The sequence below is a fragment of the Drosophila serrata genome, unplaced genomic scaffold (genome assembly GCF_035046125.1).
Source record: "Drosophila serrata isolate PLE 108 unplaced genomic scaffold, ASM3504612v1 contig_382, whole genome shotgun sequence".
NCBI lineage: Eukaryota > Metazoa > Arthropoda > Insecta > Diptera > Drosophilidae > Drosophila > Drosophila serrata.
Genome location: NW_028257280.1, coordinates 2,241,356 through 2,268,973, shown reverse-complemented (window position 1 = coordinate 2,268,973; position 27,618 = coordinate 2,241,356). Strand labels below are relative to the sequence as shown.

The 27,618-nt window shown below is 48.5% G+C and overlaps 12 protein-coding genes across 16 annotated transcripts; 7 read left to right on the top strand and 5 right to left on the bottom strand.

Moving 5' to 3' along the window:
• Positions 1–837: 837 nt before the first annotated feature.
• LOC110186808 (uncharacterized) lies at positions 838–2,194 on the top strand. The gene is made up of 2 exons (XM_020956090.2): positions 838–1,197; positions 1,274–2,194. The coding sequence occupies exons 1-2, from the start codon at positions 1,183–1,185 to the stop codon at positions 2,081–2,083; spliced, it is 825 nt and encodes a 274-aa protein (XP_020811749.2). The 5' UTR covers positions 838–1,182; the 3' UTR covers positions 2,084–2,194.
• A 667-nt stretch (positions 2,195–2,861) lies between these two features.
• TwdlP (TweedleP) lies at positions 2,862–4,234 on the bottom strand. The gene has a single exon (XM_020956112.2). It carries the CDS (start codon positions 3,674–3,676, stop codon positions 2,987–2,989), a length of 690 nt encoding a protein of 229 aa, XP_020811771.2. The 5' UTR covers positions 3,677–4,234; the 3' UTR covers positions 2,862–2,986.
• A 602-nt stretch (positions 4,235–4,836) lies between these two features.
• On the bottom strand, positions 4,837–5,876 carry LOC110186605 (uncharacterized). Its single transcript, XM_020955837.2, has 2 exons — positions 5,825–5,876; positions 4,837–5,749 (listed from the first exon to the last, which is right to left on the bottom strand). Exons 1-2 carry the CDS (start codon positions 5,837–5,839, stop codon positions 4,958–4,960), a joined length of 807 nt encoding a protein of 268 aa, XP_020811496.2. The 5' UTR covers positions 5,840–5,876; the 3' UTR covers positions 4,837–4,957.
• Positions 5,877–7,120: 1,244 nt separating this feature from the next.
• LOC110186604 (uncharacterized) lies at positions 7,121–8,051 on the bottom strand. 5 transcript variants are annotated; one of them, XM_086839929.1, is made up of 3 exons: positions 8,016–8,030; positions 7,753–7,939; positions 7,121–7,722 (listed from the first exon to the last, which is right to left on the bottom strand). In XM_086839929.1, the coding sequence occupies exons 1-3, from the start codon at positions 8,028–8,030 to the stop codon at positions 7,121–7,123; spliced, it is 804 nt and encodes a 267-aa protein (XP_086696055.1). The 5 variants fall into 5 exon arrangements, with proteins under 5 accessions (XP_086696055.1, XP_086696057.1, XP_086696058.1 ...); XM_086839931.1 differs by having other exon boundaries at positions 7,121–7,719; positions 7,798–7,939; XM_086839932.1 differs by having other exon boundaries at positions 7,121–7,719; positions 7,828–7,939.
• Positions 8,052–8,394: 343 nt separating this feature from the next.
• Positions 8,395–9,093, bottom strand: TwdlO (TweedleO). Its single transcript, XM_020955834.2, has one exon. The coding sequence runs from the start codon at positions 9,091–9,093 to the stop codon at positions 8,395–8,397; it is 699 nt and encodes a 232-aa protein (XP_020811493.1).
• A 1,942-nt stretch (positions 9,094–11,035) lies between these two features.
• LOC110186812 (uncharacterized) lies at positions 11,036–11,809 on the bottom strand. The gene has a single exon (XM_020956098.2). The coding sequence runs from the start codon at positions 11,807–11,809 to the stop codon at positions 11,036–11,038; it is 774 nt and encodes a 257-aa protein (XP_020811757.2).
• A 1,324-nt stretch (positions 11,810–13,133) lies between these two features.
• TwdlJ (TweedleJ) lies at positions 13,134–13,949 on the top strand. The gene has a single exon (XM_020956108.2). It carries the CDS (start codon positions 13,134–13,136, stop codon positions 13,947–13,949), a length of 816 nt encoding a protein of 271 aa, XP_020811767.1.
• A 987-nt stretch (positions 13,950–14,936) lies between these two features.
• Positions 14,937–15,835, top strand: TwdlN (TweedleN). The gene has a single exon (XM_020956079.2). The coding sequence runs from the start codon at positions 14,937–14,939 to the stop codon at positions 15,831–15,833; it is 897 nt and encodes a 298-aa protein (XP_020811738.2). The 3' UTR covers positions 15,834–15,835.
• Positions 15,836–16,759: 924 nt separating this feature from the next.
• Positions 16,760–17,582, top strand: TwdlH (TweedleH). The gene is made up of 2 exons (XM_020956124.2): positions 16,760–16,783; positions 16,845–17,582. Exons 1-2 carry the CDS (start codon positions 16,769–16,771, stop codon positions 17,580–17,582), a joined length of 753 nt encoding a protein of 250 aa, XP_020811783.2. The 5' UTR covers positions 16,760–16,768.
• A 320-nt stretch (positions 17,583–17,902) lies between these two features.
• TwdlR (TweedleR) lies at positions 17,903–18,935 on the top strand. The gene is made up of 2 exons (XM_020955475.2): positions 17,903–17,947; positions 18,012–18,935. Exons 1-2 carry the CDS (start codon positions 17,903–17,905, stop codon positions 18,933–18,935), a joined length of 969 nt encoding a protein of 322 aa, XP_020811134.2.
• A 783-nt stretch (positions 18,936–19,718) lies between these two features.
• On the top strand, positions 19,719–20,450 carry TwdlS (TweedleS). The gene is made up of 2 exons (XM_020955476.2): positions 19,719–19,739; positions 19,803–20,450. The coding sequence occupies exons 1-2, from the start codon at positions 19,719–19,721 to the stop codon at positions 20,448–20,450; spliced, it is 669 nt and encodes a 222-aa protein (XP_020811135.2).
• Positions 20,451–23,424: 2,974 nt separating this feature from the next.
• Positions 23,425–24,486, top strand: TwdlD (TweedleD). The gene is made up of 2 exons (XM_020955951.2): positions 23,425–23,652; positions 23,716–24,486. The coding sequence occupies exons 1-2, from the start codon at positions 23,521–23,523 to the stop codon at positions 24,484–24,486; spliced, it is 903 nt and encodes a 300-aa protein (XP_020811610.2). The 5' UTR covers positions 23,425–23,520.
• Positions 24,487–27,618: the final 3,132 nt, after the last annotated feature.

The window sequence follows — 27,618 nt, the reverse complement described above, 5'->3', positions numbered from 1 at the left end:
ACTACGATTGGCATTCGCTATGGATTCACTATTGATTTGCAAATCGGTTCGGCTATCTTAAATATGGATCTTGGGTATTTCTGCGTCGGGGCTCTTTAATTATGCAAATCGAATCAGTTTTCAGCGAATTTGTTGCTGCTTCTGCCCGGGATGTTGGCGAAAAAAACAATAATTTTTATGATATCAATAAACCATGATGAAAAACGTGATAATCGCTGATCAGATTAAATGGTCGCCTGGCGCCAGCTGATTACCGCCGAATTCCGAATGGCTTCGGGTGCTGGCCAACAGTAAAAGCCTCAAGGTCGCAACGGTTGTTAACTTTATGGCTTCTATTTTGCGGATTCGAGCCGTGTTTTTAGCCACAGATGGACAGGTGGACCGACTGATAGATGGATGGATGGATGGTTGAATGAATGGCTGGGCAAAAAAGGCTGGCGAAAATTGATTTCTATCCATTTTGAAGCTATTGTTCCCCAAACTCCGCCTCCATTCAGTGTAATCCGATGAGCGAATGGCCAAGCCCCACAGCGGACAGTTCAAAATAGCTTCATATATGCGTTAAACCGAATTCCAAAAAGGGGACGCAATAATCGATGGGAATTCCCGGTTAGAAATATGCGGCTGGACCCACTAAAAACTAAAAAGTGTAGAAAACCCACAGTCAACGTTGTCGTCGCGAACTTGTTTCAAAGTGTTTTAGCATATAAAATATGAAGAAAATCATTTCATTTACTGATAGCATGAGACCATTTCATAGTGTCGTTTTGGTTAAAACAAGTTTCCAGTTCCCAGCACCTAGACCCTGGTTACACCTCGGCTCGCCCTCCGATGCACGGCCCGATTTGCATAATGGCGACGCCGCCATGAGCCAGAATAGGGCGGCCAGACTGCGATGCGCTTTGTTTGCGACGCAAAGCCATTGTTTTACCAACATCGTCGGAGTAGCTCTTCGGCCGAAGGTGGATAACATTTCGAGAGACAAAAGCTGACGGCGGCGGCGACGAAGCAGAAGTTACTGAAAATCCGAGCAGAGCAGCAACAACAAATGGTGGTAAGTCTGCATGAACTTGAGCGCAGTCCAGTGACACCGATCGGTGGTTTTCGTATAAATATTGGACCTTTCGGTGATGCAAACGTCAGACACAGCCGAGTGCTCGAAGTCAAAGAACTAAATCCAAAATGCGTGCCTTCATTGTAAGTATACATCTGCGGAAAAGTGCCTCGAGGATACCAAGGATTACCACGTCGTTCGTTCCTCTTTCCTCTCCAGGTTATGTGCTTGGTGGCAGTCGCCTGCGCCGATAAGCTCGGCTACAACTACCAGCCCGTGGGTCACTCCGGCTCCGGCCTGTCCTTCACTCCTGGCGGTGGATCCATTGGAGGTGGCTCAATCGGAGGTGGCTCCATCGGAGGTGGCTCTCTGGGAGGTGGCTCCATTGGAGGTGGCTCCATCGGAGGCGGCTCCATCGGAGGCGGATCCATCGGAGGCAGCATCGGCAGCGGTGCCGGTCTTGGCAGCCTTGGCAGCCTTGGCGGTGGCAGCGACTCCCTGAGCGCCCCCGTCTCCTACAACGCCCCCGCCCCCGCCGCCGAACTGGAGAAGGAGTTCTTCACCTTCACCGCCAACGAGCAGGACTTCGATGAGCCCCAGCAGCTGGAGCGCGTCTCCTCCGCCCTGAACAAGGCCCTGCGCGTCGTCTTCATCAAGGGACCCGAGAACCGTGGCCTGGAGAACGCTGCCCTGGCTCTGGCCAAGCAGGCTGCCCAGCAGGAGACCGCCATCTATGTCCTGAACAAGCAGGCTGACATCGGAGATCTGGCCAGCAAGTTGAACGCCATCCGCAGCAACAACAACAACAAGCCCGAGGTCCACTTCGTCAAGTACCGCACCCAGGAGGATGCTGCCAACGCCCAGCGCGCCATCCAGTCGCAGTACGACCAGCTGGGAGGCTCCAGCCAGGCCGTCAACGGTGGTGTTGCCCCCGTCCTGAACTTCGCCTCCGCCGGTCCAGTGCGTCAGGCCACCGCCCAGTCGCCCGACAACTCGTACCTGCCCTCCTCCGTCTTCCGTCGCGTCTAAGTTGCTCGTTTTGACTCTTCACCGATTCAAAATCGCCAGCGATCTTTGACTGATTTCAAAAACCTAGTTATTGTTGACTATTGCTTAAATAAATTCAATTTTTAAATTTTATACATTTTGATGGAGAACATCATTAAGGGGGCATTGTGACTTTACCCCTCTTTCCAAAAGTTCAAGAAACTTTGGGGAAACTTATGACTCTGAAGTCAGAAAAAGGAGAAACAAATTGTTATTTTTAGGAGAAAATTTAAAACTTCAATTCAGATAACTAAAATGCAAATGATATTAGCACATTTTCGGTAAAGAAAATAGTAGTTTCTATGATGATTATTATTAAAGCTTGTGCCAATTATTCTCTTAGCTTTTTTTTTGATAAGTTATTAGTTTGGTAATTGGTAAATATCTATGTTTTTTGTTGATTTAAATCTTTCAATTCAGCCTCAATTATTAATTAATAATAGACATGCATAGGTATTAATCATGGTATAATTATCAAACCAACCAAAAAACGTCAAAATATCTGAATTTAACGTGGGAAAAATTAAACATAATTATGTTTCTTTTTTGGGTCATATTAGCGAGGGTTCCCCTAATTAATGCCACTTAATCATAATTCAGCATTTGTTACATAAACTTTGATGATATATGCTAATTATTAAATGATATATAAAACACAGTTTTGCTTCATAGACGTAATAGTTTATTTTTAAATAATTAAAACAGATTTAGGAACTTCTATTGACTTAGTTAAATAATATGATTTAGAAAAGCAGTCTAGGTACTACAATTCAGACCCTGCAGTTTTCCAATAGTAAGAACAATATGTAACTTATATTCTTTTTTAAATAACCAAAAATCTACTAAGTTTTATTCGAAAACAATGGAAAAGGATAACAAGAAACTCTAATGACGCAGACGCTTCAGGATGGAGGCGGGCAAGTAGTCGCTTTGCGGTGCCTGCGGCTGAGCCTGCTGGTGGGCGGCACGGAAAGGAGCCAGTCCCTTGGAGGCAAAGTTGATGGCGTTGGCCACGCCTCCGTTGATGTTCTGGCTGGTGCCGCCCAGCTGATCGTATTGAGACTGAATGGCCTTTTGGGCATTGGCCGCATCCTCTGGCGTGCGGTACTTGACGAAGTGCACCTCCGGCTTCTGGTTGGCGTTCTGGCGGACGGCGTTGAACTTCTGGGCCAGTTCGTTGATGTCGGTCTGCTTGTGCAGCACATAAATGGCGGTCTGCTGCTGGGCAGCCTGCTTGGCCAGGGCCAGGACGGCGTTTTCGTAGCCACGGTTTTCCGGCGACTTGATGAAGATCACACGAACGCTCTTCTTCACTGAGGCGAGGGCTTTGCGCACGGCATCGTGATCCTCGAAGTCGGCATCGTTGGCGTAGAAGGTGTAGAACTCCTTGTACACCTGAGACTGGGGAGCGGCACTGTAGCTGACCGGTCCGGCTAGGCCACCACCACTGCTAACTCCGCCTCCTCCTCCTCCACCGCCAGAGATGGTGGCTCCAGAGCCTTGGGCGTAATTGTAGCCGGACAAACGACCGGCACTGGCCGCGGCCACAAGGCATAGAATGAGAAAAGCACGCATACTGGCTACTGGCCTACTGCTAACAAAGTATTCTAGAAGAATGCTGGCCAAATCTGCATTAACTAGCTTTTATACCGCCAACGCAGACTCTTGAAATTAGACTAGAAAATCTGGTCGAATTGAGACGGAGCTTGAGCTGGAGTCCCCCCGGCGGCGGCAATCATCGATCTCCGCTCTCGGATCGTGAATCGTGAATGGCCAGTGGCCATCGGACATCGGCCATCGGGTTTTCGGAATGCTGTTAATCTGCTAACATAATTTCGCTCTTAACACATTTAACACATTGTTTTGAGCAGAGCTTCAGCTTCAATCGCGCCGACTTTGGCCACTTTGAGATCTGAGTTTCCGAAACCGAGACCGAGTGCGATCCGCATCCGAGTGCGAGTCCAAGCCGAGTGCGAGTCCAGTCGTGATTCACCCATAATTGGCTTATAATTTATGCAGACGTCCAAGCTCCGAGCTGCGAGCTCGACTTTTGCAATCCGAGTGTTTTGTTATATTGACTTGAATATGTATACAGAACCGCTTATTTGTTAATGATTTCAACAAAAAAGTGATCGTCAGCTTAATAAAATTAATGATTAGATTTTCGTTTTTATGGCTAATCAGGTTTCGATGGGACATAAATCTTATTTGTCCCCGCATTTGGGTTGCACTTGAGATTCCTTTCTAATTGTACGTGACACACGACCGGGGCCAGCTCGGAAACCAGGTCACCTAACTGTGCCCATCAGCCCCGGCGGCCTTGAGCTGTCGCCGGGAGAGAACCAGTCCGGCAGTACGCGATATTAATGATTCTTGAGCTCTAAGTGGGTGGATCTAATCTTGTAGCCAATTAATTTGGCAGCAAAAGCATCGAGCTCAGTTCGGCAGACAATTAGTCCATTGATTTGTATTGGCATGCGGCGGATGAGCGCTTAAAGCCCGATCGTAAAGGAAACCTGCCCCAATCTATTCTCGTTCAAGCTGCCTTCCTTATCTCGATATTTTGGCGATAAACTGCGATAGGCGAGATATTTATAGTTTGAAGGGCACTGTTTATATTTAACCCATCCGCAAACAAGCTACCCAAGGCGGTTTTAATGCACCATTAACTTCTATGGCGAGAGCATCATAAAAACGCCACTCTACAAACTCATAAAGGGGGCTTTGTTCGGATTTCGATTTTAAAATTCAAATTTATTGGTGTAATTATGCATTAGTCAACAAGGGGGGTAACAGGAGGATGGGGTTCTTCAGTCGAGATTCGCTAAGGCGAATCGAGTCCAGCCTTTGGCCGCTCTAGAAGCGCAGGCGACGGAACACCGAGGTGGGCAGGTAGGCGTTATCCGGAATCTGAGCCTGGGCCTTCTGCACGGGACCGGCAGAGGCGAAGTTCAGAGCCTTGGCAACGCCACCATCATGGGCCTGGGAGGATCCTCCAAGCTGGTCGTATTGTCCCTGGATGGCGCGCTGGGCGTTGGCAGCATCCTCCTGGGTGCGGTACTTGACGAAATGCACCTCGGGCTTGTTGTTGTTGTTGCTGCGGATGGCGTTCAGCTTGCTGGCCAGATCTCCGATGTCAGCCTGCTTGTTCAGGACATAGATGGCGGTCTCCTGCTGGGCAGCCTGCTTGGCCAGAGCCAGGGCAGCGTTCTCCAGGCCACGGTTCTCGGGTCCCTTGATGAAGACGACACGGAGTCCCTTGTTCACAGATCCAGCGACGCGCTCCAACTCCTGGGGCTCATCAAAGTCCTGCTCGTTGGCGGAGAAGGTGAAGAACTCCTTCTCGAGCTCACCGGTGGCAGCAGGTGCTTGGTAGGAGACGGGGGCGCTCAAGGAATCACCACCACCCAGACCGCTCAGACCACCAAGGCCAGAGTCTAGACCACCACCAATGCTTCCACCTCCGATAGAACCACCTCCCAGAGAGCCACCTCCCAGGGAGCCACTTCCTAGGCTTCCTCCTCCAATGGAGCCACCTCCAATGCTTCCGCTTCCAGGAGCAAAGGACAAGCCGGAGCTGGAGTGGCCCACCGGCTGGTAGTTGTAGCCGAGCTTATCGGCGCAGGCGACTGCCACCAAGCAGAGAACCTGTGGCGTTCATGGGAAAAATTGTGATGAGTGTTATCCTGGTTAGTCCTTGCAGTCCTGGGCCGATATACTTACGATAAAGGCGCGCATCTTGAGCTTATTGGGTTCTTTCGATCTGAGGCATCAACTGCTTCTGTCTCTGCTGGGAGCGATCTTTATTATTTATACAAATCCATCTTGGAGGCTGATAAAGACAAAAAAAGCGCCGTGGCGTCTTCGCTGCATGAAAATCACTTTGATGCCACTGTGTTTTGCCGCCTACAAAGGTTGTTGGGGCTTCTCCGGCTCTTTATGTTATGTTATGGAATTTTTCGGCTGGCTTTCAATGGGCAGTGGACGACCAGTCGCCGTGGGTTATTCAAATATTCGAGTTTCTTGCAATATTTTACAAGAATTCATATAAAATTATAAAATTAATATGTCGCGAGCACGGCGGAATGAGTTTATCATGCAGATGGGTCATAATTAGGTAATATATAAAATATATATATTTCTCACAAATTCTTCGGCAAGGCGAGCAGCTTGTTATCTGTGGGACGACTGCACTTGGGTTTTCCAACTCAACGGCAATCGTTTAGTTATCATAATCGTTGTCGACACATATGCTTAGTTCTGATTTATGGCCGTGATTCAAGCGCTATAATTAGCGGTTCATCTAATGAGGTGTTTGAAATGCCGCCCCCGCATAGCTTTTTATAATTTTCTTAACTTGTTCAATGCTAAAAATAACACTGTTTTTATATCTAAATTTTGTTTTTATTTTATAATTTAATTTGTGCCTATACTTCAATAATGCGGAAGTATTAAATATTTCTATTGATCTGGTAATGTGTTCATTTGTATATTTAATAAATACAAATTCAAAACATGATATAAATGAGTAAAACAATTGCAGATAAGTCGATTACAGATCACCTTTTTTTGAAAAATAATCATAAATTCAGGAGTAACAGATCTTAAGCTAAGCAAAGGGATTTTAAAAATTTAGCATAGCCTACATTTGGGAGCTTGGTAGGAAGACAATTCGTATACATAATTTCATAATTTAAAAAAATTATTGAGAAGAAGAGTAATTTGTTAGGTCAGTTTAAAGAATATACATTTAGTCAATGACTTGGTTTATCAGATGGAACCTTTTCAACTTTGTACACATAGAGCACAGATGTCCAACTAGTAAAGCAAGTAAGAAATATACATTCAAAAGATTCTTTTGGGAATCTGATATCTCCGCTGCTAAGAAATTATCCCAAAAAATCATTTCCAACAAAATAGTTAGGTTTTAAATGTTTTTATATTATTTATCAATAGGTTTCAACAACAAGTTTTAACAAGGACGGGACACGGCTGTACTGCAAAGTCATTAGGAACTCTTTACAGGCGACGACGGAAGACCGAAGTGGGCAGGTAGGCGTTCTCGGGGATCTGGGCGTTAGCCCTCTGGACGGGACCGGCAGAGGCGAAGTTCAGAGCCTTGGCCACACCACCATCATGAGCCTGAGAGGATCCTCCGAGCTGGTCGTATTGTCCCTGGATGGCGCGCTGGGCGTTGGCAGCATCCTCCTGGGTGCGGTACTTGACGAAATGCACCTCGGGCTTGTTGTTGTTGTTGCTGCGGATGGCGTTCAGCTTGCTGGCCAGATCTCCGATGTCAGCCTGCTTGTTCAGGACATAGATGGCGGTCTCCTGCTGGGCAGCCTGCTTGGCCAGAGCCAGAGCGGCATTCTCCAGGCCACGGTTCTCGGGTCCCTTGATGAAGACAACACGCAGTCCCTTGTTCACAGATCCAGCGACGCGCTCCAACTCCTGTGGCTCATCAAAGTCCTGCTCGTTGGCGGAGAAGGTGAAGAACTCCTTCTCGAGTTCACCGGTGGCAGCGGGGGCTTGGTAGGAGACGGGGGCGCTCAAGGAATCACCACCACCCAGACCGCTCAGACCACCGAGGCCGGAATCGAGGCCACCGCCAATGCTTCCTCCTCCGATAGAACCACCTCCCAGGGAGCCACCTCCCAGAGAGCCACCTCCTAGGCTTCCTCCTCCCAGAGAGCCACCTCCTAGGCTTCCTCCTCCAATGGAACCACCTCCAATGCTTCCGCTACCAGGAGCAAAGGACAGGCCGGAGCTGGAGTGGCCCACGGGCTGGTAGTTGTAGCCGAGCTTATCGGCGCAGGCGACTGCCACCAGGCACATTACCTATAGGAATCGAAATGAAGGGTTGTTATCCGTTAGCTATGGTCGCTGGGCAGAGAATCCTGGCTGGGTCACTTACGATGAAGGCGCGCATCTTTAGTTTTGAGGTTCTCTTGGTTCGGAGCTGAGATTGCTTCTGCCAGTGACCGCTGCGACGGGTATCATTTATACGCATCGGACCTCGAGGCTGTCGGCGCAGCTTCTCATAGACAAAGCGGTGACGCAGCTAAATGTTTTTTCCGCCTACAAAGTAGGCAGCGATCGGCTTTTGTTCGCGTTCGCAGGCACTTCAGCTTTGCATAAATGTTATTATAAGGAAAAGCGATAAAGCCGCACAACATGAGCATAAAAATGCAATAATAGGCCAGGCCAGAGATGGAATTACATATGGATTTTCGTTTTTATTCAATTACAAATTCTACAACACATTAACAACAGTCAGTGCCAGGTGGGGGTCCTTAGCGGATGCGCAGACGGCGCAGGATGTTTGCGGGCAGGTACGCGTTGCTGGTGGCAGCAGCGGGCGCCGAGTAGTTGGGACCGTAACGGGCGGGTGCCGCCGGGGCAGCGGAAGCGAAGTTGATGGCGTTGGCCACACCTCCGTGGATGTTCTGGCTGGAGCCGCCCAGGTTGTCGTACTGCGACTGGATGGCACGCTGGGCATTGGCAGCGTCCTCGGGAGTACGGTACTTGACGAAGTGCACCTCAGGGCGCTGGTTGGAGTTCTGGCGGGCGGCGTTGAACTTCTGGGCAAGATCTCCGATGTCGGTCTGCTTGTTCAGGACATAGATGGCGGTCTTCTGCTCGGCAGCCTGCTTGGCCAGAGCCAGGGCGGCGTTCTCTAGGCCACGGTTCTCGGGTCCCTTGATGAAGACAACGCGCAGACCCTTGCTAACAGAACCGGCGATCTTCTGGTCGGCCAGAGGATCATCGAACTGGCTCTCATCAGCCTCGAAGGTGTAGAACTCCTTGTTCAGCTCGGCGGAGGGCGTGTAGCTGCTTCCTGGGCTGCTGCCAGCTGCGTCGTAGTCACCGGCTCCTCCACCGACGCCACCAGCGAAGCTGGGAACATTGTCGGAGGCGGCACCAACTCCGGCTCCATAGTTGTACTGGGCGCAGGCGGCACCAATCAGGCAGAAAGCGATGAGGAAACGCATTTTGAAGGTACTAAGTGTGCTGAACAGGCAAAGGCCAAGACTGAATCCTGAGGCTGTGGCGCGCAGCTTTTATACCCTGTTAGAACGGCCTCAGAACAATGGCCAACAGCGAACACCATTCCCGTCGGGTTGCTCCATAACTCAACTAGTTTTTTATGCAAAGCGGTGCGCTTATGAAATGATTATGCAAAACTATCCCAACACTCCATCCAGTTGGCCAAATCCACCCAGTCGGCGACCCCTAGCTCAGACTTTCTGCCCAATTGCAGACGCGTTCTGGGGGACCGGTTCGAGATGAGGCGCCGCCGCCGCGCTCTACACTTGACCGGGCCAAAAACTGCCCCGGAATTCGACTGGGGAAAATGCTGCAGAACTATCAGGGAACCCGTTTCCCCGAAAAATAAAAAAAAAGCGAAAGAGCCGCCATAAATGTTCTGACGGTCGTTAAAACCTAGCACAATGTGATGCATTCTTGGAGTTCCGCCTACGAATCGATAAAAGCTTAATCTATGCATACTCTTATGCTGATTTCATTGATAGTTTATGAATTCTCTCAGCTCGGTTGCTTTGGCTATTGTCGCCATCGAAAGTGGATGTTTAGAATTTAAAGCAACTTTTTAGTTTTGGGTTCAAAGTCAAGAGGAATGTCGGACGTTTTCTTTGAACTCCAAAGAAACCTGTTTTAAATGGCTGGGAATTCCCAGCTAATCCTCTATATAAGCAAAAGACAGCATCTGGAAGCGTCAGTATGGAGAGGTCTCCCGACGATGGAGATGTCCACTTGGGACACCTAAAAGAACTTAATAATACAATTTTTACTGATGAAAATATAGGTAGTATGTATATACCATATATCATGTATTGCCTATGAAAGCATATTTAAAAATAAATTGTTTTTGTCAGATCGAGGCCGAAATAGGCTGGTTTTTATGGACAGAGTCAAAAAATAATAGTGCTGGTGTCATAATGATTGAATAATGACACCTGCAAAATTAGGTTTAAATATTATTATTTATGAATTATGCATACGAAATATTTTGAATCCAACTAGTATAAATAATAATAACAAATCAATAGATAATTTTTATGAAATATAAAATGCAAAAAATATAAAAAGCAACAAAACTATACTATATAGGCTATCCTTGAAAAGAAAATATTACATTTTTATTTAACATATTTATTTATTAATAACTTAAATATTAACGCAAATTAGTTTGCAAAATATATTTTGAATTAATTATTTCAGCTTTTAAAGTTTACTTTAAACCGAAAACTAAGTTAATTTGATCTTGATTTGTTGTGAAGCTATTTTTGTCATAACAAGTTCAACCACTTTAAGATAATGTTTCTATACTTTATTTATACATAATTTTTATGAAATTTATATACTCATAAAAACTATAGTTAGAATCATATGACATTATGTGTATTTCTGGGAATTGTTGATTTACATTTACAATTCGAATATTATTATTCTTGTTTGTAAATAAGATTTTAATAAAAAATTAACAATTAAATAAGAGACGTCGCTTAACAATATCAATATCAATATCTGTGTTATGTTTATACTAAAAAAATAAACTATTAACTGTTTAAAATTTGGTTAGTTTTCTTAAGAGCTTGATAAATTAAATGGTTTTTCGGTTTTGAGGACAAAGAATTAAACCCTTCATATAATAATGATACTATTATATTAATTATTATAAATATTGTAAAATGAAAAGGCTTTAGTTTCCTGCCAATTTCATCGAGTTAAAATATGCCTTGATAGCCGCTATATCAATTTCCCTTTCATATTATATTAATTACCTTTAAATATAATAATAATTAAGAACTCAATGTAAATAAGTACAAATGTGATAATTTTTCAGATTTTGTTTTATTTTACAATAAGTCAACAGGATAACTAGACAACAAATCAAAACCAAATCCTTTGCGCTTAGAGACGGAAGCGACGGAAGATGTTGGCGGGCAGGTAGCTGGGTCCGGGAGCACTGGCAGCCGGAGCATGGGCGGGAGCTGGCTGCGAGGCAAAGTTCAGGGAGGAGGCCACGCCGCCATCGTGCGACTGGGAGGATCCTCCCAGCTGGTCGTACTGACCCTGGATGGCCCGCTGGGCGTTGGCAGCATCCTCGGGAGTGCGGTACTTGACGAAGTGCACCTCGGGCTTGTTGTTGTTGTTGTTGCGAATAGCATTCAGTTTGCCGGCCAGATCTCCGATGTCAGCCTGCTTGTTCAGGACATAGATGGCGGTCTCCTGCTGGGCAGCCTGCTTGGCCAGAGCCAGGGCAGCGTTCTCCAGTCCCTTGTTCTCGGGTCCCTTGATGAAGACAACGCGCAGAGCCTTGTTCAGAGCGCTTTGTACCTGCTCGGAGGCAGCCGGATCGTAGAAGTCTCCCTCGTCGGCGGTGTAGGTGAAGAACTCCTTCTGGAGCTCGGCCTGGGGAGCAGCGTAGTTGGGAGCAGAGACAGACTGAGCGCCCTCAGGGGCACCGATGGACTCAGCAATGGAAGCGCCCGGGCCAGCGGCAAACAATCCAGGACCAGATGAAGATGAGGAAGGACCAGCGGCAAAGGCTGGAGCATCGTTGCTGGCCAATCCCGAGGGCTGGAAGCTAAGTCCCGAGGAGGAATGGGCCACCGGCTGGTAGTTGTAGCCCAGTTTGTCGGCTGTGGCGACGGCGATGAGGCAGAGGACCAGGAAGGATCGCATGTTGGCTTGTTGGGGTGCAGAGATGATTTGTTACTGTCTCAACGAATCGCTGACTTGGCTTTTATAGGTGCAAGATTCAGTTCTTCGGCAAAGACTGCATTATGATTCGCTATATATGAATTATGAAGAGTTCACATTTGCCTTAAAAATGCATAAATAACCGATTAAAATGCGGCTCGCTATTATATATTTTTACGATTCGTCACAGTGCTGCTGCGGTTGCAAATCTTTGCATGGCTCTGCACATAAAACCCTGTTTGGTGGCTCCGCAAAAAGCTCAATGCAAATTAGACGAAGCCCCGGCCAGAATTGGCCAGTTTGCGAGCTTTTGGTTATAATTTAGAGGGTTCGGCTTGGAGTCCGACTCGGATTGCCAAATCAGATGGCGCCAAGTAATTTATTAAGAGCCCAATTATCGAATTATCTGATTCGGCGCTGACAAGGCGCAGCAGTGCAGTTGTTAATTAGCCATCGGCCCAAAGATGGCGTCGCAAGATGGCGGCTATATTTAGCGATGAGTGCGCTTCGCCGCGGCAAAGCACTTCCGGCGGACGAGCGGAAGGTCGCCCGCCACCACCCGCATAATTTGCATAAAGCAGAAATCACAGATATCTCAGAAACCACAGCGCGACCGAGAGACAAGTCGACAAAACAAAGCCGCTGAATAAGGCAATAATAATTTGGCGAATCGTTAAAATATTTATTTTTGGCAGCAGCATCGACAGTAACGCGACTAGGCGCGCCTCATTTGCATGTGAAACGGCCTGTCAAACGTTTTGTTTGCTCTGCGATCCGGCCGATTTGGGCGACACATCTCCGCATCCCGGCCGGATTCGGACTTAGCTCCGTGCTCACCTCAGGCCCGGGCATCCAGAGCGATTGCCCCGAATGGGGCTTAACGATACTCGGGCCATGTCCACGGCTTTTTATAGCCACATTTTTATTGATTTCAACGATAAAGCTACATGAAAATTCCAAATTGGCAAGGTTGGCTCTGGTTTTGGTCGCAGAACAGCGAGAATTATTGATTAAGGCAGCATATTGAATTTGATATGAGTTTTATGGCGGACATGGCCGCCTTCCTTCCTAGCCAAAGTCGAGTGGCTTGCAGTCCGTCGGCTGCATATTTTAGCCTCAGAACGAGAACGAAAATGAAAACGAGAGCATGAGGTTGGCGGCGGGTGGCGGGCATAATTAGACCGCGTTAAGCAGAGCGCTTTGCATAACGGCAAAGGCTCCGCAAGGCGGCTTCTATCTGCATAAAAGCCGCATCGGCACCTGGCTAAAGCATCACATTCCCCAGCCAGCTCCCCCACTCAACAACATGCGCCAATTCTCGGTAATCCTTTGCCTGTGCCTCGCTGTCCTGGCCAGTGCCGACAAGCTGGGCTACAACTACCAGCCGGTGGCCCACTCGGCGTCGGGTCTCAGCTTCCAGCCCTCGGGACTGGCCAGCAACGATGCTCCAGCCTTTGCCGCTGGTCCATCCTCATCTGCATCTGGTCCTGGATTGTTTGCCGCTGGGCCGGGCGCTTCCATAGCTGAATCCATCGGTGCCCCTGAGGGCGCTCAGTCTGTCTCTGCTCCCAACTACGCTGCTCCCCAGGCCGAGCTCCAGAAGGAGTTCTTCACCTACACCGCCGACGAGGGAGACTTCTACGACCCCGCTGCCTCTGAGCAGGTACAAAGCGCTCTGAACAAGGCTCTGCGCGTTGTCTTCATCAAGGGACCCGAGAACAAGGGATTGGAGAACGCCGCCCTGGCTCTGGCCAAGCAGGCTGCCCAGCAGGAGACCGCCATCTATGTCCTGAACAAGCAGGCTGACATCGGAGATCTGGCCGGCAAGCTGAATGCCATTCGCAACAACAACAACAACAAGCCCGAGGTGCACTTCGTCAAGTACCGCACTCCCGAGGATGCTGCCAACGCCCAGCGTGCCATCCAGGGTCAGTACGACCAGCTGGGAGGATCCTCCCAGTCGCACGATGGCGGCGTGGCCTCCTCCCTGAACTTTGCCTCGCAGCCAGCTCCCGCCCAGGTTCATCACGAGGCCACCGCTCCCATCTCCTCGTATGTGCCACCAGCGACTCCTGGCAGCTCGTACCTGCCCGCCAACATTCTGCGCCGCCTGCGGTTCTAAAGCCCTTTAGAGCTATAGACATTCCATCGTTATTGTTGAGATTTTTAATACGAAATAAATGTTGTTTTTTAATGTAAATTGTCCAATGGCTTGCGGATCTTCTTTTTTCACATTCCTAGGCTTAGCAGATATCTACGATATCGATTTGAATTGGATTTCCGAGCTTCGGAATTTTCGCATAAGTTTGCGAGTTTTGGTTGGTAAACGGGTTCTCCGCCCCGCGCTGACTTATGAGTCCGTAGTCGGCCGAGATATTTGTGAAAATTGCAAATGAGCGGAAACCTAAGATGTTTCCTCTGCCGTCGATACGGTCTGACGTATAACATATGGCTTAGCGGCTACTTGGCGCCCACGGATCGATCGCGATTGAGATGGCTCCGAGCGGCTTGACAAATTGCACTGGACAGCCGACAATGCCCAAAGCCAAATCCATTGGCCGGGCAATTTAAAACTATTAGGCTGGGAAATTAGCCCACAACGACTGGCCAAAGTCGGAGTCCGACTTGGGTCTTACTTTCAATCATCCCCGGTGCGATTTGCATAACAAAATGGGCGAACAAAAGAACTCGGCTACTGCACAGTCGGACAATTTGGAGCTGCTGGCCCTTTGTCCCCTGATTAGCATAAAAATTTTGTTTGTCCGCAAAGCTGCAAGTTCATCAAATTTTAATCAACGCCGCCGCCGCAGCCGCCGCCGCCGCCTCTGACTTGACTTCTGATTCGGCCGGGCCAAGAGCCATAGCCATAGCCAGAGTCAGCCTCCGCCAGCGCGGAAAAAGAAAAACAGAGAAACAGGTTAGGCCCAGACAATGCGAACCTTATCGCGATCTCCAGCACGCTGTCACTGTCGTCAGCGTCCGTTCTGATTGAAGCCCATATCGAACCGGGCCATATAAATGCCTCCGCGGCTCTAGCCGACATCATTCTGACTTCCGACTCCGGAGCTCCAACTAGAACAGCAAACAGCACCAGTACATCCCTAGCAAGATGCGCGCCTTCATCGTCCTTTGCCTCGTGGCGGTCGCCTGCGCCGACAAGCTCGGCTATAACTACAAGCCCGTGGGCCACTCCAACTCCGGCCTGTCCTTCGCTCCTGGCAGCGGCAGCAGCGGCTCCTTGAGCCTGGGAGGCGGCGGCGGTTCCCTTGGTCTGGGAGGCGGCAGCGGATCCTTGGGCCTGGGTGGCGGCAGCAACTTCGGCAGCCTGGACAGTGGTCTGGGTGGCGGCCTCGGCGGTGGCTCCATCGATTTCGGATCCTCTGGACTCGGATCTGCTGGTCTTGGCTCTGCTGGTCTTGGCTCTGCTGGTCTTGGCTCTGCTGGTCTTGGCTCTGCTGGACTCAGCGCCCCCGTTTCCTACCAGGCCCCCGCTGCCACTGGTGAGCTCGAGAAGGAGTTCTTCACCTTCACCGCCAACGAGGAGGACTTCGACCAGCCTCAAGAACTCGAACGTGTTGCCAGCTCCGTGAACAAGGGTCTGCGCGTTGTCTTCATCAAGGGACCCGAGAACCGTGGCCTGGAGAACGCTGCCCTGGCTCTGGCCAAGCAGGCTGCCCAGCAAGAGACCGCCATCTATGTCCTGAACAAGCAGACCGACATCGGAGATCTGGCCAGCAAGCTGAACGCCATCCGTAGCAACACCAACAACAAGCCCGAGGTGCACTTCGTCAAGTACCGCACTCCCGAGGATGCTGCCAACGCCCAGCGTGCCATCCAGTCGCAGTACGACCAGCTGGGAGGATCCTCTCAGGCTCATGATGGTGGTGTTGCAAACGCCCTGAACTTCGCCTCCGCCGGACCAGTGCGTCAGGCCCAGGCCCAGATCCCCGAGAACTCGTACCTGCCCTCGTCGGTGCTGCGTCGTCTGCGCTTCCGTCGTCGCTAAGCTGAGTGCCATAGCTCCTGTAGCTTCTATGGCTTTCACAGCCAAAGCAACAACCCCACTGCCATATGACATTTGTTGACTTTTGTGTTATCTATTGATTTGTCGAAAAGAACCTCAAATACAGTTCTATTTTTTAAACCAAATATGTGGCTATTTTTCTCCTGGGTGTGTGGGAACGGGCTACATATTGAGTTGTCAGTGTTTCCTCGCAGCTGGCTGGTGAAAAATTGCACAGCTCGGCGTTTATTACAGGCCCGAGAGTGGCCATAAAAATTCCAAAGCGACGGCGCCAAATGGAATACAAGTGGAAATCAATAAAAAATTTACATGTCTTGGGACGAAACGTTTTTTTATCATAATTAAAATGTTAATCTGCGTGAAGTAAAAGGTTAGACAAACTATTAGCGGCAAAATTTATGGCAACTGCAAGACGGAACCGAGAAGCCGCAGATGCTGCATAATGCATGAGTGATAACAGAGTTGAGTTGGCCAGATGAATGGCCAATAACAATGAGCCAAAGTAGTCAACGACAGCTCTTTTTTCAAGAGCACCCACTACGGCGATTAGCATAAGCAGAAAACTCGACGGTTGAGAAAAATCATAAAAAATATAGATAAATAAATAAATACAACATAACATAAATACAAAATCCAAACTCCAATACCGATTTTGCCACAGATATTAGCAACAAAATGTCGAGTAAAACAAATGGCGACAAAAGCGAAGGGGAATTGGCGAAGCTGATGAGGGAATTGCTCGAAATGAGGTGCAAAATCAAAGACAACCAATTAAGAAACCAAATTAAGCAAAAAGAAAAAGAGATGCAGGCTGCAGCGATTTCGCATAAAAGTCGTGGGCGTCGTGGAGTTGGACATACTTGCCTTCGATCCAGCAATCCAAGCGGAGTTATCCACCTACACACAAACCAGCCAAGATGCGCGTCCTTATTGTGAGTACTTCGAGAATAATCCAAGGATCAACTCACTAAATCTAAATTATTTCTCTCTCAGGCCCTTTGCTTCGTTGCCGTTGCCAGTGCCGCTTCCTTCGGCGGAGGCTACAACTACCAGCCCGCTGCCACCGCTCCTGCGGCCGCCTCCTTCGCCCCGGCAGGACCTGCCTACAGCCCCTCAGTGGCTGCCAGCCAGGATCAGCCCGCCTACAATGCCCCTGCCGAGCAGAGCTTCGCCCCGGCTGCCGTCGTTGAGGCCGCTCCCTCCGGCGAGGCTCCTCACTACGCCGCTCCCCAGGCTGAGCTCCAGAAGGAGTTCTTCACCTACACCGCCGACGAGAGCGCCTTCAACGAACCCGCCGGCTCCGAGCAGGTCCAGAGCTCTCTGAACAAGGCTCTCCGTGTGATCTTCATCAAGGGACCCGAGAACAGCGGTCTGGAGAACGCTGCCGTGGCTCTGGCCAAGCAGGCTGGACAGCAGGAGACCGCCATCTATGTCCTGAACAAGCAGGCTGACATCGGGGATCTGAGCAACAAGTTGAATGCCATCCGCAACAATAACAACAACAAGCCAGAGGTGCATTTCGTCAAGTACCGCACCCAGCAGGATGCTGCCAACGCTCAGCAGGCTATCCAGTCCCAGTACGACCAGTTGGGAGGATCCTCGACCCACCAGAACGGAGGCGTGGCCCCCGTCCTGAACTTTGCCTCTCAGCCCGCTGCTCGTGAGGTGGCCGCTCCCTCGGCTCCTGGCAGCTCCTACCTGCCCGCCTCCGTGCTGCGATTCCGCCAGTAAGACGGGAAAGAGCAACTCAATGACCTCCGAAACTCAGACTCAGACTGACCCGTCACACCGACGATTCCTACGCATTCGCTGCGACCTGTTGCCTAGTTTGTAAAAATTGCGAATTTCGAATTATTCCCAAATAAAAATAAAGTTAATCGTTAATATAAAGGAAAAAGTGTTGTAATCTTTGGGAGCTCGCTAATTTTGTAACACATTCAGGTCGACATTGAACTAGTTGCCCTAAAAGGCGGGACACTTGCCGGATTTGGTTACCTGAGTTCGCCGGTTAAAATTATAAAATGCTTTGCCCGCCGGAGATCGTCTAACAAATGTTTTTTGCTCTTCGCCGTGATTATATCATGCTGGGAATTGTGGTAAGTCTACCTGGAGGCTAATAACAAGGTCTTTAGCTTATGCTAATGGAGTGCTTGTCTCCAGTTTCTCGCCTTGCTGGCCGGCAGTTCCGCGGAACTAGGTTACCAGTATCAGCAGAACAGCTATGGAGGATCTGTGGATAACCAAGCCGAGTATCCGACCCAACCAAACGATCACTACCAGGAGAACCACGACTTCCATAAACATTTCTATGCCTTCGAGGCGCCCTACGACTCCTCCGAGGAGGCTGACCTGGTGGAGACCAAGCTGGCAAGTCTCTCCCAGAAGAACCTGCAGGTGGTGTTCATCAAGGCGCCGGAAAATAAGGCCGTGGTGGGAGCCCTCAACGCATTGGCCAAGCAGACCACGGAGGACAAAACGGCTATCTATGTGCTAAACAAGCAGACGGATGCCCACGAACTGGCAAGCGAACTCAGCTCCTTGAAGGCGCAGCATAAGCACAAGCCACAGGTTCATTTTGTTAAATACAGGACGGAGGCGGAGGCTGCCCAGGCCCAGCAGCACATTCAGGCGCAGTACGGCGGAGCGGGAGCGGTGTCCCAGCCGGGACAGGCCTCCTCCTTGGGCTACTACCCGGAGCAGCAGCCGCAGTACGATCAGGGATACTATCCGGAGTCATCTCAGCGTCCCGGCGAGTATCCAGTTCCCTCAAATGGCTATCTGCCGCCACCCTCTCCGCCATCGTCTGGCTATCTGCCGCCAGTGCCCAGTTACTCCTCCATTGCCCAGGGCTACAGTGCATCTGGAGGAGCACTGGCGGGGCAAATAGATCTGCCTCCAGTGCCTGAGGCCCAGCAAGATCTCTCCGCCAGCTATAACGATGGTGGTCAGGATTACCGGTCGGCCAGGTCGCAGCGTATAGATTTCAAGGTCAACGAGCGACGAAGGTCGGGCAGCCGCATGGTCTTTCCTACCTCCAGGCCTTACCTGCCCTCACCTGTGCAAGCAAAGCGACGACGACTCTGACTCTGTGAGTCCAAATTAAGACATTAAATTAGTGCCATAAGACTGCGCCCCCGGGTGTGACTAGTTGTAGCTGCCAATAAAGCCGAGAGAGATACATCAATGAATGGCCACCAGTGTTTGCCCTATGTTCATCCTCATCAGCCGGAGTTGTGAACGGCGCTAAGCGGCTTATCGCAGATGCGAGCCGAGGGCTAGAGCAGATCTGAGCCCGGCTCAGAGTGACGTGTAAATTAACAAATCAGTAGCCATAAAACGTCGGCCGTAAAAATTCCGGGGGCGAGTGAAAGTGGAGCTAATCGCGTTGGAAGTCACAATACATGGCACGCCACAATGGGAGAGAGACCCAAAGGGGCATATGAAAATATTTGATAACTAATTCAAATTGGGAGCTCATTTGTAAATTTTATGCGAATTAAATTCAAGTTCAAGCTGGGTCACTGTCTTTGTCTTGGGCTCTTGCAAACCCAGAAATTAGCATTTCAAAATTGAACGACATTAACATGGATAATCGGAGCAGGCAAACACAAAACCAGAGCAAACGTTTGCAGAAATCTTTTATAAGTTCGTAAAAAAAAAACAAAGAGACAAATGCCAAAAAGCAGAAGAAATACTAAAAAAAGATATAAAAAATAAAATAAAATCATAACGAGACAGAGAGTCAGCTTACTTTCGAACGGCTATTTGTTTGTGTCGTATATAAGGATGGTTTTGTTGCTGGGACTGGATTATAACCGATCCGAGCTTCGTGCCAAAAAGTCGAGCTGCTGCGGCATAAACCCAGCTATGCACTCCATCTCCTTCTTGGTTAGTTGGAACCACTGACTCCTGGACATTAAAATTTCTAATTTACCTTGGTTTCTTTCTCAGTTTTTCGGGCTATTCCTCGGCACAAGTCATGCCCTAGGGGATGTCTATTTACCAGCTGTCCAGAGAGCTAAACCAGTGGCCACAGAGTACTTCACTTACGCAGCTCCACCGGAGGAGGATCACACGGCTCCCTGGCAAGCAGCTCGCCAGCTAGCCCAGGTGCTATCGCCACCACAACAGGTGGTCTTCATCCGCACCCCGGAGACAAATCTCTTCACCCTAACAGCCAAGCAGCTGGCGAATAGCAATTCCCTGGACATCTTCGTGCTTCAGCGTCAGGCGGATGCAGCGGCTCTGGCCCAGCAGCAGGCAGCCATTCAGCAGCAGGCGGCCAACCATCAGCCCTCAGTGCACTTTGTCAAGTACCGAACTCCGGCAGATGTAACCCGCGCATTGAGTGCACTCAGAAGCGACTACGACCGGCTGCCAGGGAATAGCATCAATCATGCTGTTGAGAAGGCGGATGTCCTGCACCTGAATCCGCCAACAGTGAGGCCATCTAGTCCATCAAGTCCTGCCCCTGTGATCTTTAAGATCCGCCCCAAAGACAGCGCCGAGTACGAGACACACGAGCTGGCCAGCGATCTGGAGATGGCAAAGCTTCAGGCCCTGTTCCGGGAGTACCTGCCACCGGGAAAGCGACGCTAGTTCGTCTAGGAACCTGGAGCCTAGTGCCAAAGACTGTTTAAGAGTTAATTAAATTAAATGCTAATTAGTACAGTTTCATTGTCAGCGTGTTTGATACTCCTGTATGTGTTACCACAGCTGGTGGAATTTTTTCGGATTATTAAGTAAAGGCTTGATTAAATATTACCAAGATACGATATCCGTTTATATTACCACGTCATTGAATATTGATTTATTGCTATAAATAATTAAGTTTGCAGACAAATTATTTACTTTGAGAGTCCAAGAGAGCGTTTTTAAATAAATTATATATAATTTTTATTAAACATGAACATGAAAGGGGGTTTGTGTTGGGGATTTCTGAATGGTTTTTGTATCCTGGCGGGGTATTATAATTTCAGTCAGAAGCTTGTAAAAATGTGAAGGAGTCATTTCCGACCCTATAAACCAAATATATTATTGATCAGCATTAACAGAGGAATCGTTCTAGCCATATCCGCTTAAAATTTAATTTTTAAAAAATTTTGAAATTTTATAAAGGGTTACATCGTTAAAATTGTCAAAAATTTATACAAAATTGAATTTTCTAAAATTTTAAATATAGTGTGCAGATTTGTTAACCTTAGAAAAACTAACATAAGAGTGATTTCCGAATTAAAATTAATGCTGTTTTGGCTTAGTTATGAAATTTTAAAACTAAGTTTTGTAGAACAAATTTTCATATAAAAATATATATATAAATATTGGTTCAAAGAATGGTGGTATAATTGTATTCAGAACCTTATAACGCTGTGAGAAGTCAATTCCAATCCTATAATTTATATATATAATATAATTGATCAGCATTAACAGCAGTGACATTTGCAAACTTCAAGGGTATGTAAACTTCGGCTTCCCGAAGTTAATTTACTTTCTTATTATTTTCGATGGAAATAATTATCTTTATATGCTTAAAACAAGCACAAAATATTATAAATTTTACTAGGCAATAATTAAAAGACGAATATTTTTCACAGAGTGGTATTCGTGGCTCATAAATTACTCAATGTACTTGGAGTGCCTGGGTTCTTGTAAACAAATTTAAATTAAATTTCAATCAGAAAACATTTAGTTGTTATGGCGAGACTTCAAGGCTGTGAAGGTTGTTTATCTATAGCCTTGCTATTATGAATAATTAATTACTCAGCCCTAGACCGTAACATTTTACTTCTGAGTTCCTGGCGAGGACTCCTCGCCCCTCGCACTTGGTGGATAATCTTCAAAGTATCTCTTAGATAATCATTAAGGTGTTGGTAACCGACTGCCGCCCACAGGCCGCCCCGCAAATGTTTTCTTAAGCAAATGTCGCCGGCGCTGCGAGGTTGTCGCTGGAAAACTTTTTAATGAGCTGGCGGATCCACGTCTCATTCCCGCCCACATTAGAGCCGCGTGGAAGGGATCCTGGGGTTTTACGACAGGCGCTGCTTTAAGAATGTTTCAACTAAATTACGCCACTACACAAGGACCTGGGCCTGGGGGACGGAGGTGCGACAGGACACTGAGGCTGACATCATTTCGCTTTGCAAATTGTTTTAGTGTCAAAGGTCAAACACACACTTCCACCTTCATGGTGTAGCTGGCACTGCCATATGACACGCCGGAGTGCAGCCGTAAAAAGGATCTCCAGCTCCTGCTCCTGGTCCTGCTCCCGCCACTGCAAATCTGTTGAGCAAGTTTTAGTTTAAGCATTTTTGAGCAACATGAGAAGCTGGTCCTGGTCCTTGTGCTCCTCGTACTGGTACTGGTCCTGGGCGCCGCTCGTTAGCGGTGCCTGCCAAAAACTTTGCCAGTCACGTCAAAGCTGCCGGCATCGCATTCCGTCCCCCATCCCGCGTCCCAGACCATCACGAAGCCTTCTTTATTTCGCGGTATCTGCACGACAAGCCAACTCTGCTTTAATCCCTGGCTGCTTCCTGGCCGCAGGCACCTCATGACTTGCTGCAATTTCGGGACAGGTGTGTCCAAGGTCCAAGTCTCGGATTCCATCCAGCCAGCTGCCAAGTTTGCGTGTTTTTCAATCTTTTCTTCGCTTATTTTTTCCGAGAGGCCTCTTGGCTCTGGGCCTGCCATCTCCAAATTAGGCGCAGCTTGGCGCTGCTTTCGCTTTTGTTTGGCGCTGCTCCTCATCGTTTTTTGGTGAGAGTTTGGCTATGTAGCTGGGCACGGCTAATAGCCACGATGAGTGGCCAATTGCCACAGAGGGGCTCAGTTACCAGGAGGTTAGGTGAATGCCAATATATTTGGAGGGTATACTGACCCAAAACTTTGAGTATTAACTCCATATATTTCAGGATATGAGATATATGTATAAAACGAAAGAAATTTAAATTTATCTTAACAGAAGCTCAACCATGCTTATATAAGGTTTCCTATAAGAGCAACTTAAAGTCTTTCACAGGAAATTGTTATTAAGAATTCGAATATTCGTTTCTTTTATTTCTTTCTGGGCGACACCCACACTCGGCTCCTGATATTCTACAATTTAAATTCTTATTTTGTTTGGCCATCAAACGATGCCGAAAAAGTTTAAATTAGTTAAAGAACTTCATTAACCGAACCGTCGAAGAGATTGACGTCCCAGCGAAGAACGCGAACTTGTGGAAAATTATGAAAATTATAATTACCGGCTTAAGCTGGCCAGAGTGGACCGTCGACTGGGGACCCAAGACCGTCAGATGATATCGCCAGACGACCGACCGACCAGTAACCAGTAACCAGTAGCCGTTTATTTTCCGAGCATTTCAACACAGTGGCTGCCGTTTATTTTCGTGCCCTTCTCCTCGAAAAAAGACAGAGCGTCCAGCCGGGGTTTTTTATGGCCTGTCGCAGCCAACACAAATCAATTAGATAATGTGGCAGCAGCGGCATCACGGCAGCGGGAGCATTCGCAATCGCAGCCATGCATATTTATAAACGGCAGAGTGCATTTAATTCAAAGCCAAGACGAGCGATAGGCCTAGTATGCATATTCAAATCCCAGTTCGTTTTAATGACGATCGAATAGCACCGAATTCGAGCCAACAGCGACGGCAAGGTCGTTCCTAAACAGTGGATGTCTCTCTCCGAGTTCGTGGGAGGGGTTAATCCAACTATAAAAGCCAGACTAGGCCTGAATCCCAGCATTAGTTCCCACTTAACAGCTCCAATTGTACGTTGTGCTCCAGTCAACATGCGCGCTTTTATCGTAAGTCTCTAGGGGGCTGTCAGTCAGGAGAACGAACTTTAAATATACTTTTTCCTTCCATAGATTCTCTGCCTGATCGCTGCCAGCTGCAGTGCCGATAAGCTGGGCTACAACTATCAGCCGGTGGCCCATGCCGACGAGGGTCTTTCCTTCCTGCCCGGTGGAGGCGCTGAGCTGCCCCAGTTGCAGCTGCAGCCCGTGCAGAGCGGCGAGGCAGTGCTGTCCCAGCCCATTGAGGCTCCCGCCACCATTCAGACCGCTCCAGTTGTTCCCCAGGCCGCCCCTCTGATCGAGGAGTTCCAGAAGGAGTTCTACAGCTATGCCGCCCCCGAGGAGCAGTTTGATGAGGGTGTCAGCAACCAGCAGATAGCCGATTCCCTGAAGAAGAGCCTGCGCGTCGTCTTCATCCGCACTCCCGAGAACCGTGGCTTCGAGCAGGCTGCCCTCCAGCTGGCCAAGCAGTCCGCCCAGCAGGAGACCGCCATCTATGTGCTGACCAAGCAGGGTGATGTGGCCAACCTGGCCAAGCAACTGAATGCCTTGAAGACCAGCTCGGTGAACAAGCCCGAGGTACATTTCGTCAAGTACCGCACCCCCGAGGATGCTGCCAATGCCCAGCTGGCCATCCAGAACCAGTACAACCAGCTGCCCGGAGTCTCCCGCATCTCCAACGAGGGTCGTGCTCCCGTCCTGAACTTCGCCTCTCAGCCTGCCATCTCTGCCAATGTGGCTCCAGCTGCTGCCGCAGCTCCCAGCTCTGAGTACCTGCCTGCCAATGTGGTTTCTAGCCAGGATTACCTGCCTCCCACTCTGCGTCGCTTCCGTGTCAAGTAAGGAGAGAGCACTCATAGAGAGTTTGCCCAACGGTTACGCTTCCTACGCAATCACATCGAAAAACACAAACACATCACGAGCAATCGACTAGCCCTTAAGTATCCATGTAGAGAAATAAAATTTGTTAGCAGACTAATTCGCACGGTGAACTAGAAAACTCATTTGGAGCTGGAACGGCAGGACATAATTGCAGGACTCGACCATTTCCCTTTGGGTGAGATTCGTTTTTGTGAGTAAATCCTGGCTCTGGCTCTGGCTCTCTCTCTGTGAGTCTGTCGTCTGGCGGCGCATTCGTGCGTTGTCCTTTCACATAAAATCCCTGAAATAATAGCAGGGATAAACCGGCTGGCATGTCATAAAGTCCAGCAACAAGTTGAGCCACCCAAGTGGGCGGCCGCCCACTCATATGGCCGCAGGGGAGGTGGCAATGGTGGACCCCACTTTCATGGAGTACCCATGGAATCCCCGGCATATGCACAACAGTTTTATCCCATCCGCCATTCGTAATTGGAGTTATTAGAATCGAAATGAAGTGGCTCTACAATGGCCGGGTCCTTGGATCCGACCGCTCTTTGTAAGCACGTTGGTTGACAGTGATGGCCAGGGTTCTCCCCCCTGAAAGGGTACTACTTATGTTTCCAACGTTCCTAGCTGGGACCAAGGGTACATGAAATGAATACCTAAACCTATGTCCACCACTGAGAGAGGCCATTGTTGCGAATCTACTACCAGTTGTGGTCTGTATAAGTGGCAACGTCCTGTTGCAGGTGGAAGCTGCCTCGCCACGCCTCGCCTCCTGTGATCTGTAACCCCCCAGCTGACGACGACACTCATCGAGTAGATTGTGTACCCTTTGGTGTGAGCACACAGATATTTCTGTGTATGTGTGTGTGTTCCTTGATGGCTTCCTGCTTCCGTGAAAGGCAAACTCATCATGCGAAATGCCAGCATCACACACATGGCCCCAACCAGAGCCCAAGCTGGCATGAACTATGCAGAGGATTTGGTATGCTGTTGAGTGGAGTCCTTAAATTTCACTTAGATGTAACATAAGCCCGATATAAACGCAACTCAACGGTGCATGTATTCATGGCCATCAGGCGGTGGGAGTGATGGGTGTGTGTGCTCGGTGTATGTGTCCTAAGTGTGTGCCCCTGCAGGAATCGCACGCTTATCAGCAGTCGAGTGCAAACTGAATCCGTTGCTCTTTCTACCGGCTACAGTGGCGAATCGCTAAAGCGTAACGACAGCGACAATATGTCCTAGGGCTCGGGCTCGGGCATGGGTTCCGAAGCGGGGTCCTGGCAATTTGGGCCACCATAAACGCTGTTAGCTTGTCTGCCATTTGCCGTCTGACTGCGCCCAGACTGCTGCCTGTAATTAAGGTGATATGCAGCATTCAGGCGACCGAATCGACGACGACAACGACAACGACAACGACAACGAAGAGCCTACCAAGTGCGTGTCCTGTGCGTGTGTGGTCCTGGGAGGAGCGGGGACTGTGTACGCGGTGTGTGTGTGTGTTAATGAGCAGCCCGCTGTGCGCACAAAATAAATTATTAAAACGACATTCACGGCACTCTCAAGTGTCGCCCGTGCAAAAGTTCCTTTTGACGCCCAGAGATATCAGCAGTTTTGCACAAAGCTGAAAGGGAGACACCCTACACAGGCACCTCCACAAAGGGGGAATTATAAAATGCTTGCATATATTACATTTGTGTAAGCTCTCGGGAGTGCATTTATAACACTACATTCGCCTTTTTTCTTGTTTTTACTTTCGCCCTTAAATGTTTCAAGTTAGGGAAAGAAATAACAGTCGTGTTCGAAAGAGAATGGGTAGATTCATTAAGGATAAGTCAAGTAACAAGTTCAAGGCTGACAGCAAGTGTTCTTACTGGTAGGATGAAATGGTGTTTTATAAAAAAAAAAAAAATGTTTGTCTAAAAGTTTAAGTTTACTTTCGATGAGTCTGGAAACAAGTTTTCTGTCAAAAATAAAATAAGAAAGAAAGACTTTGTCTGGAAGTGTGAGATTGCCTACAGATAGTTATTTTTCTGTAAATTTAACATTATTTGATTTTATATTTTCAAATTCCTTGAATTAATAGGAATATTTATTCCCCTTTTATATGTAGATCACCTTCCTTATTTAAGATTTTTTTAAAGTTCTAAATTCAAGGCTCCGAGAATGAAGCCCAAGTTGCGTATACGACCCGTTGGCAACTGAAGCTGCGAGTGCGGAAAACGCATAGCATGCTTTTAGGCTGCGCTGTAAGTGCCGTTTTTACAAAAACTTCTTCGAATTAAATCTACTTTTTTTTCCGCTGGCGGAAAACCAAACACAAATCGCTGGTTTTATGGAACCATTTGCCAAATACAACGCAGCTTTCAATCTCACCAACTGACAGCTGCGGTGGGCAATGGCAACACTCGCCGAATTGCTGGCAAACAATGCAACAGCCACAACCATTTTTATTCCGATTTAAGCGAAACTTTCTAGGGTGGCGGCATTTGCCTTCGGTCCCACGGGCTAACCAATATTTCTTTTCAATTTCTGGCGCAAAAGTTGGGGCTGTACAACTAAATATTTTGACGTTTGTCCGCACGCAGGCAGGCGGCAACTTTGTATTGGGTAGAGGTTAGGGTTGGGTGTAAATTGAAATGTGCTTGAGACAGTTGCTGCCGTCTCCAATTGTTTTTTTGCGGGTCGGCAACAAAGTTGCGCGCTTTTGTTAATTTCGGGTGCCTCGGCAACCGGTCCATGCAGGTGGCAATGGGTCCTGGAAAGCCGGACTAAAATCGTACAGGGATGAGGGCCACACCCAAGTGCACTTGCAGTTGGCAGTTGTACGCCATGTTGTCGCTGTCAAAAAGTTTTACTGCGCCTGTCGCTGCTGCTGCTGCTGCTGCTGTGGTTTGCTGTGGAATAGTTTGGGATTTGTTGGAAAAAGTGTTTATTGGTGTTTGCCGCGGGCTCGATGGCTCTATGAAAATTGAGTTATTTGCACACACACACACAAGCAGACGCCTCGCTGGCTGTCGAAAGTTGGCACACATGCTGAGAGTTTTGGCTCATTAACCGGGCCACTCTGCTCTGCTGCTCCTTCACTGCTGCATATTAATTAGTCGACTT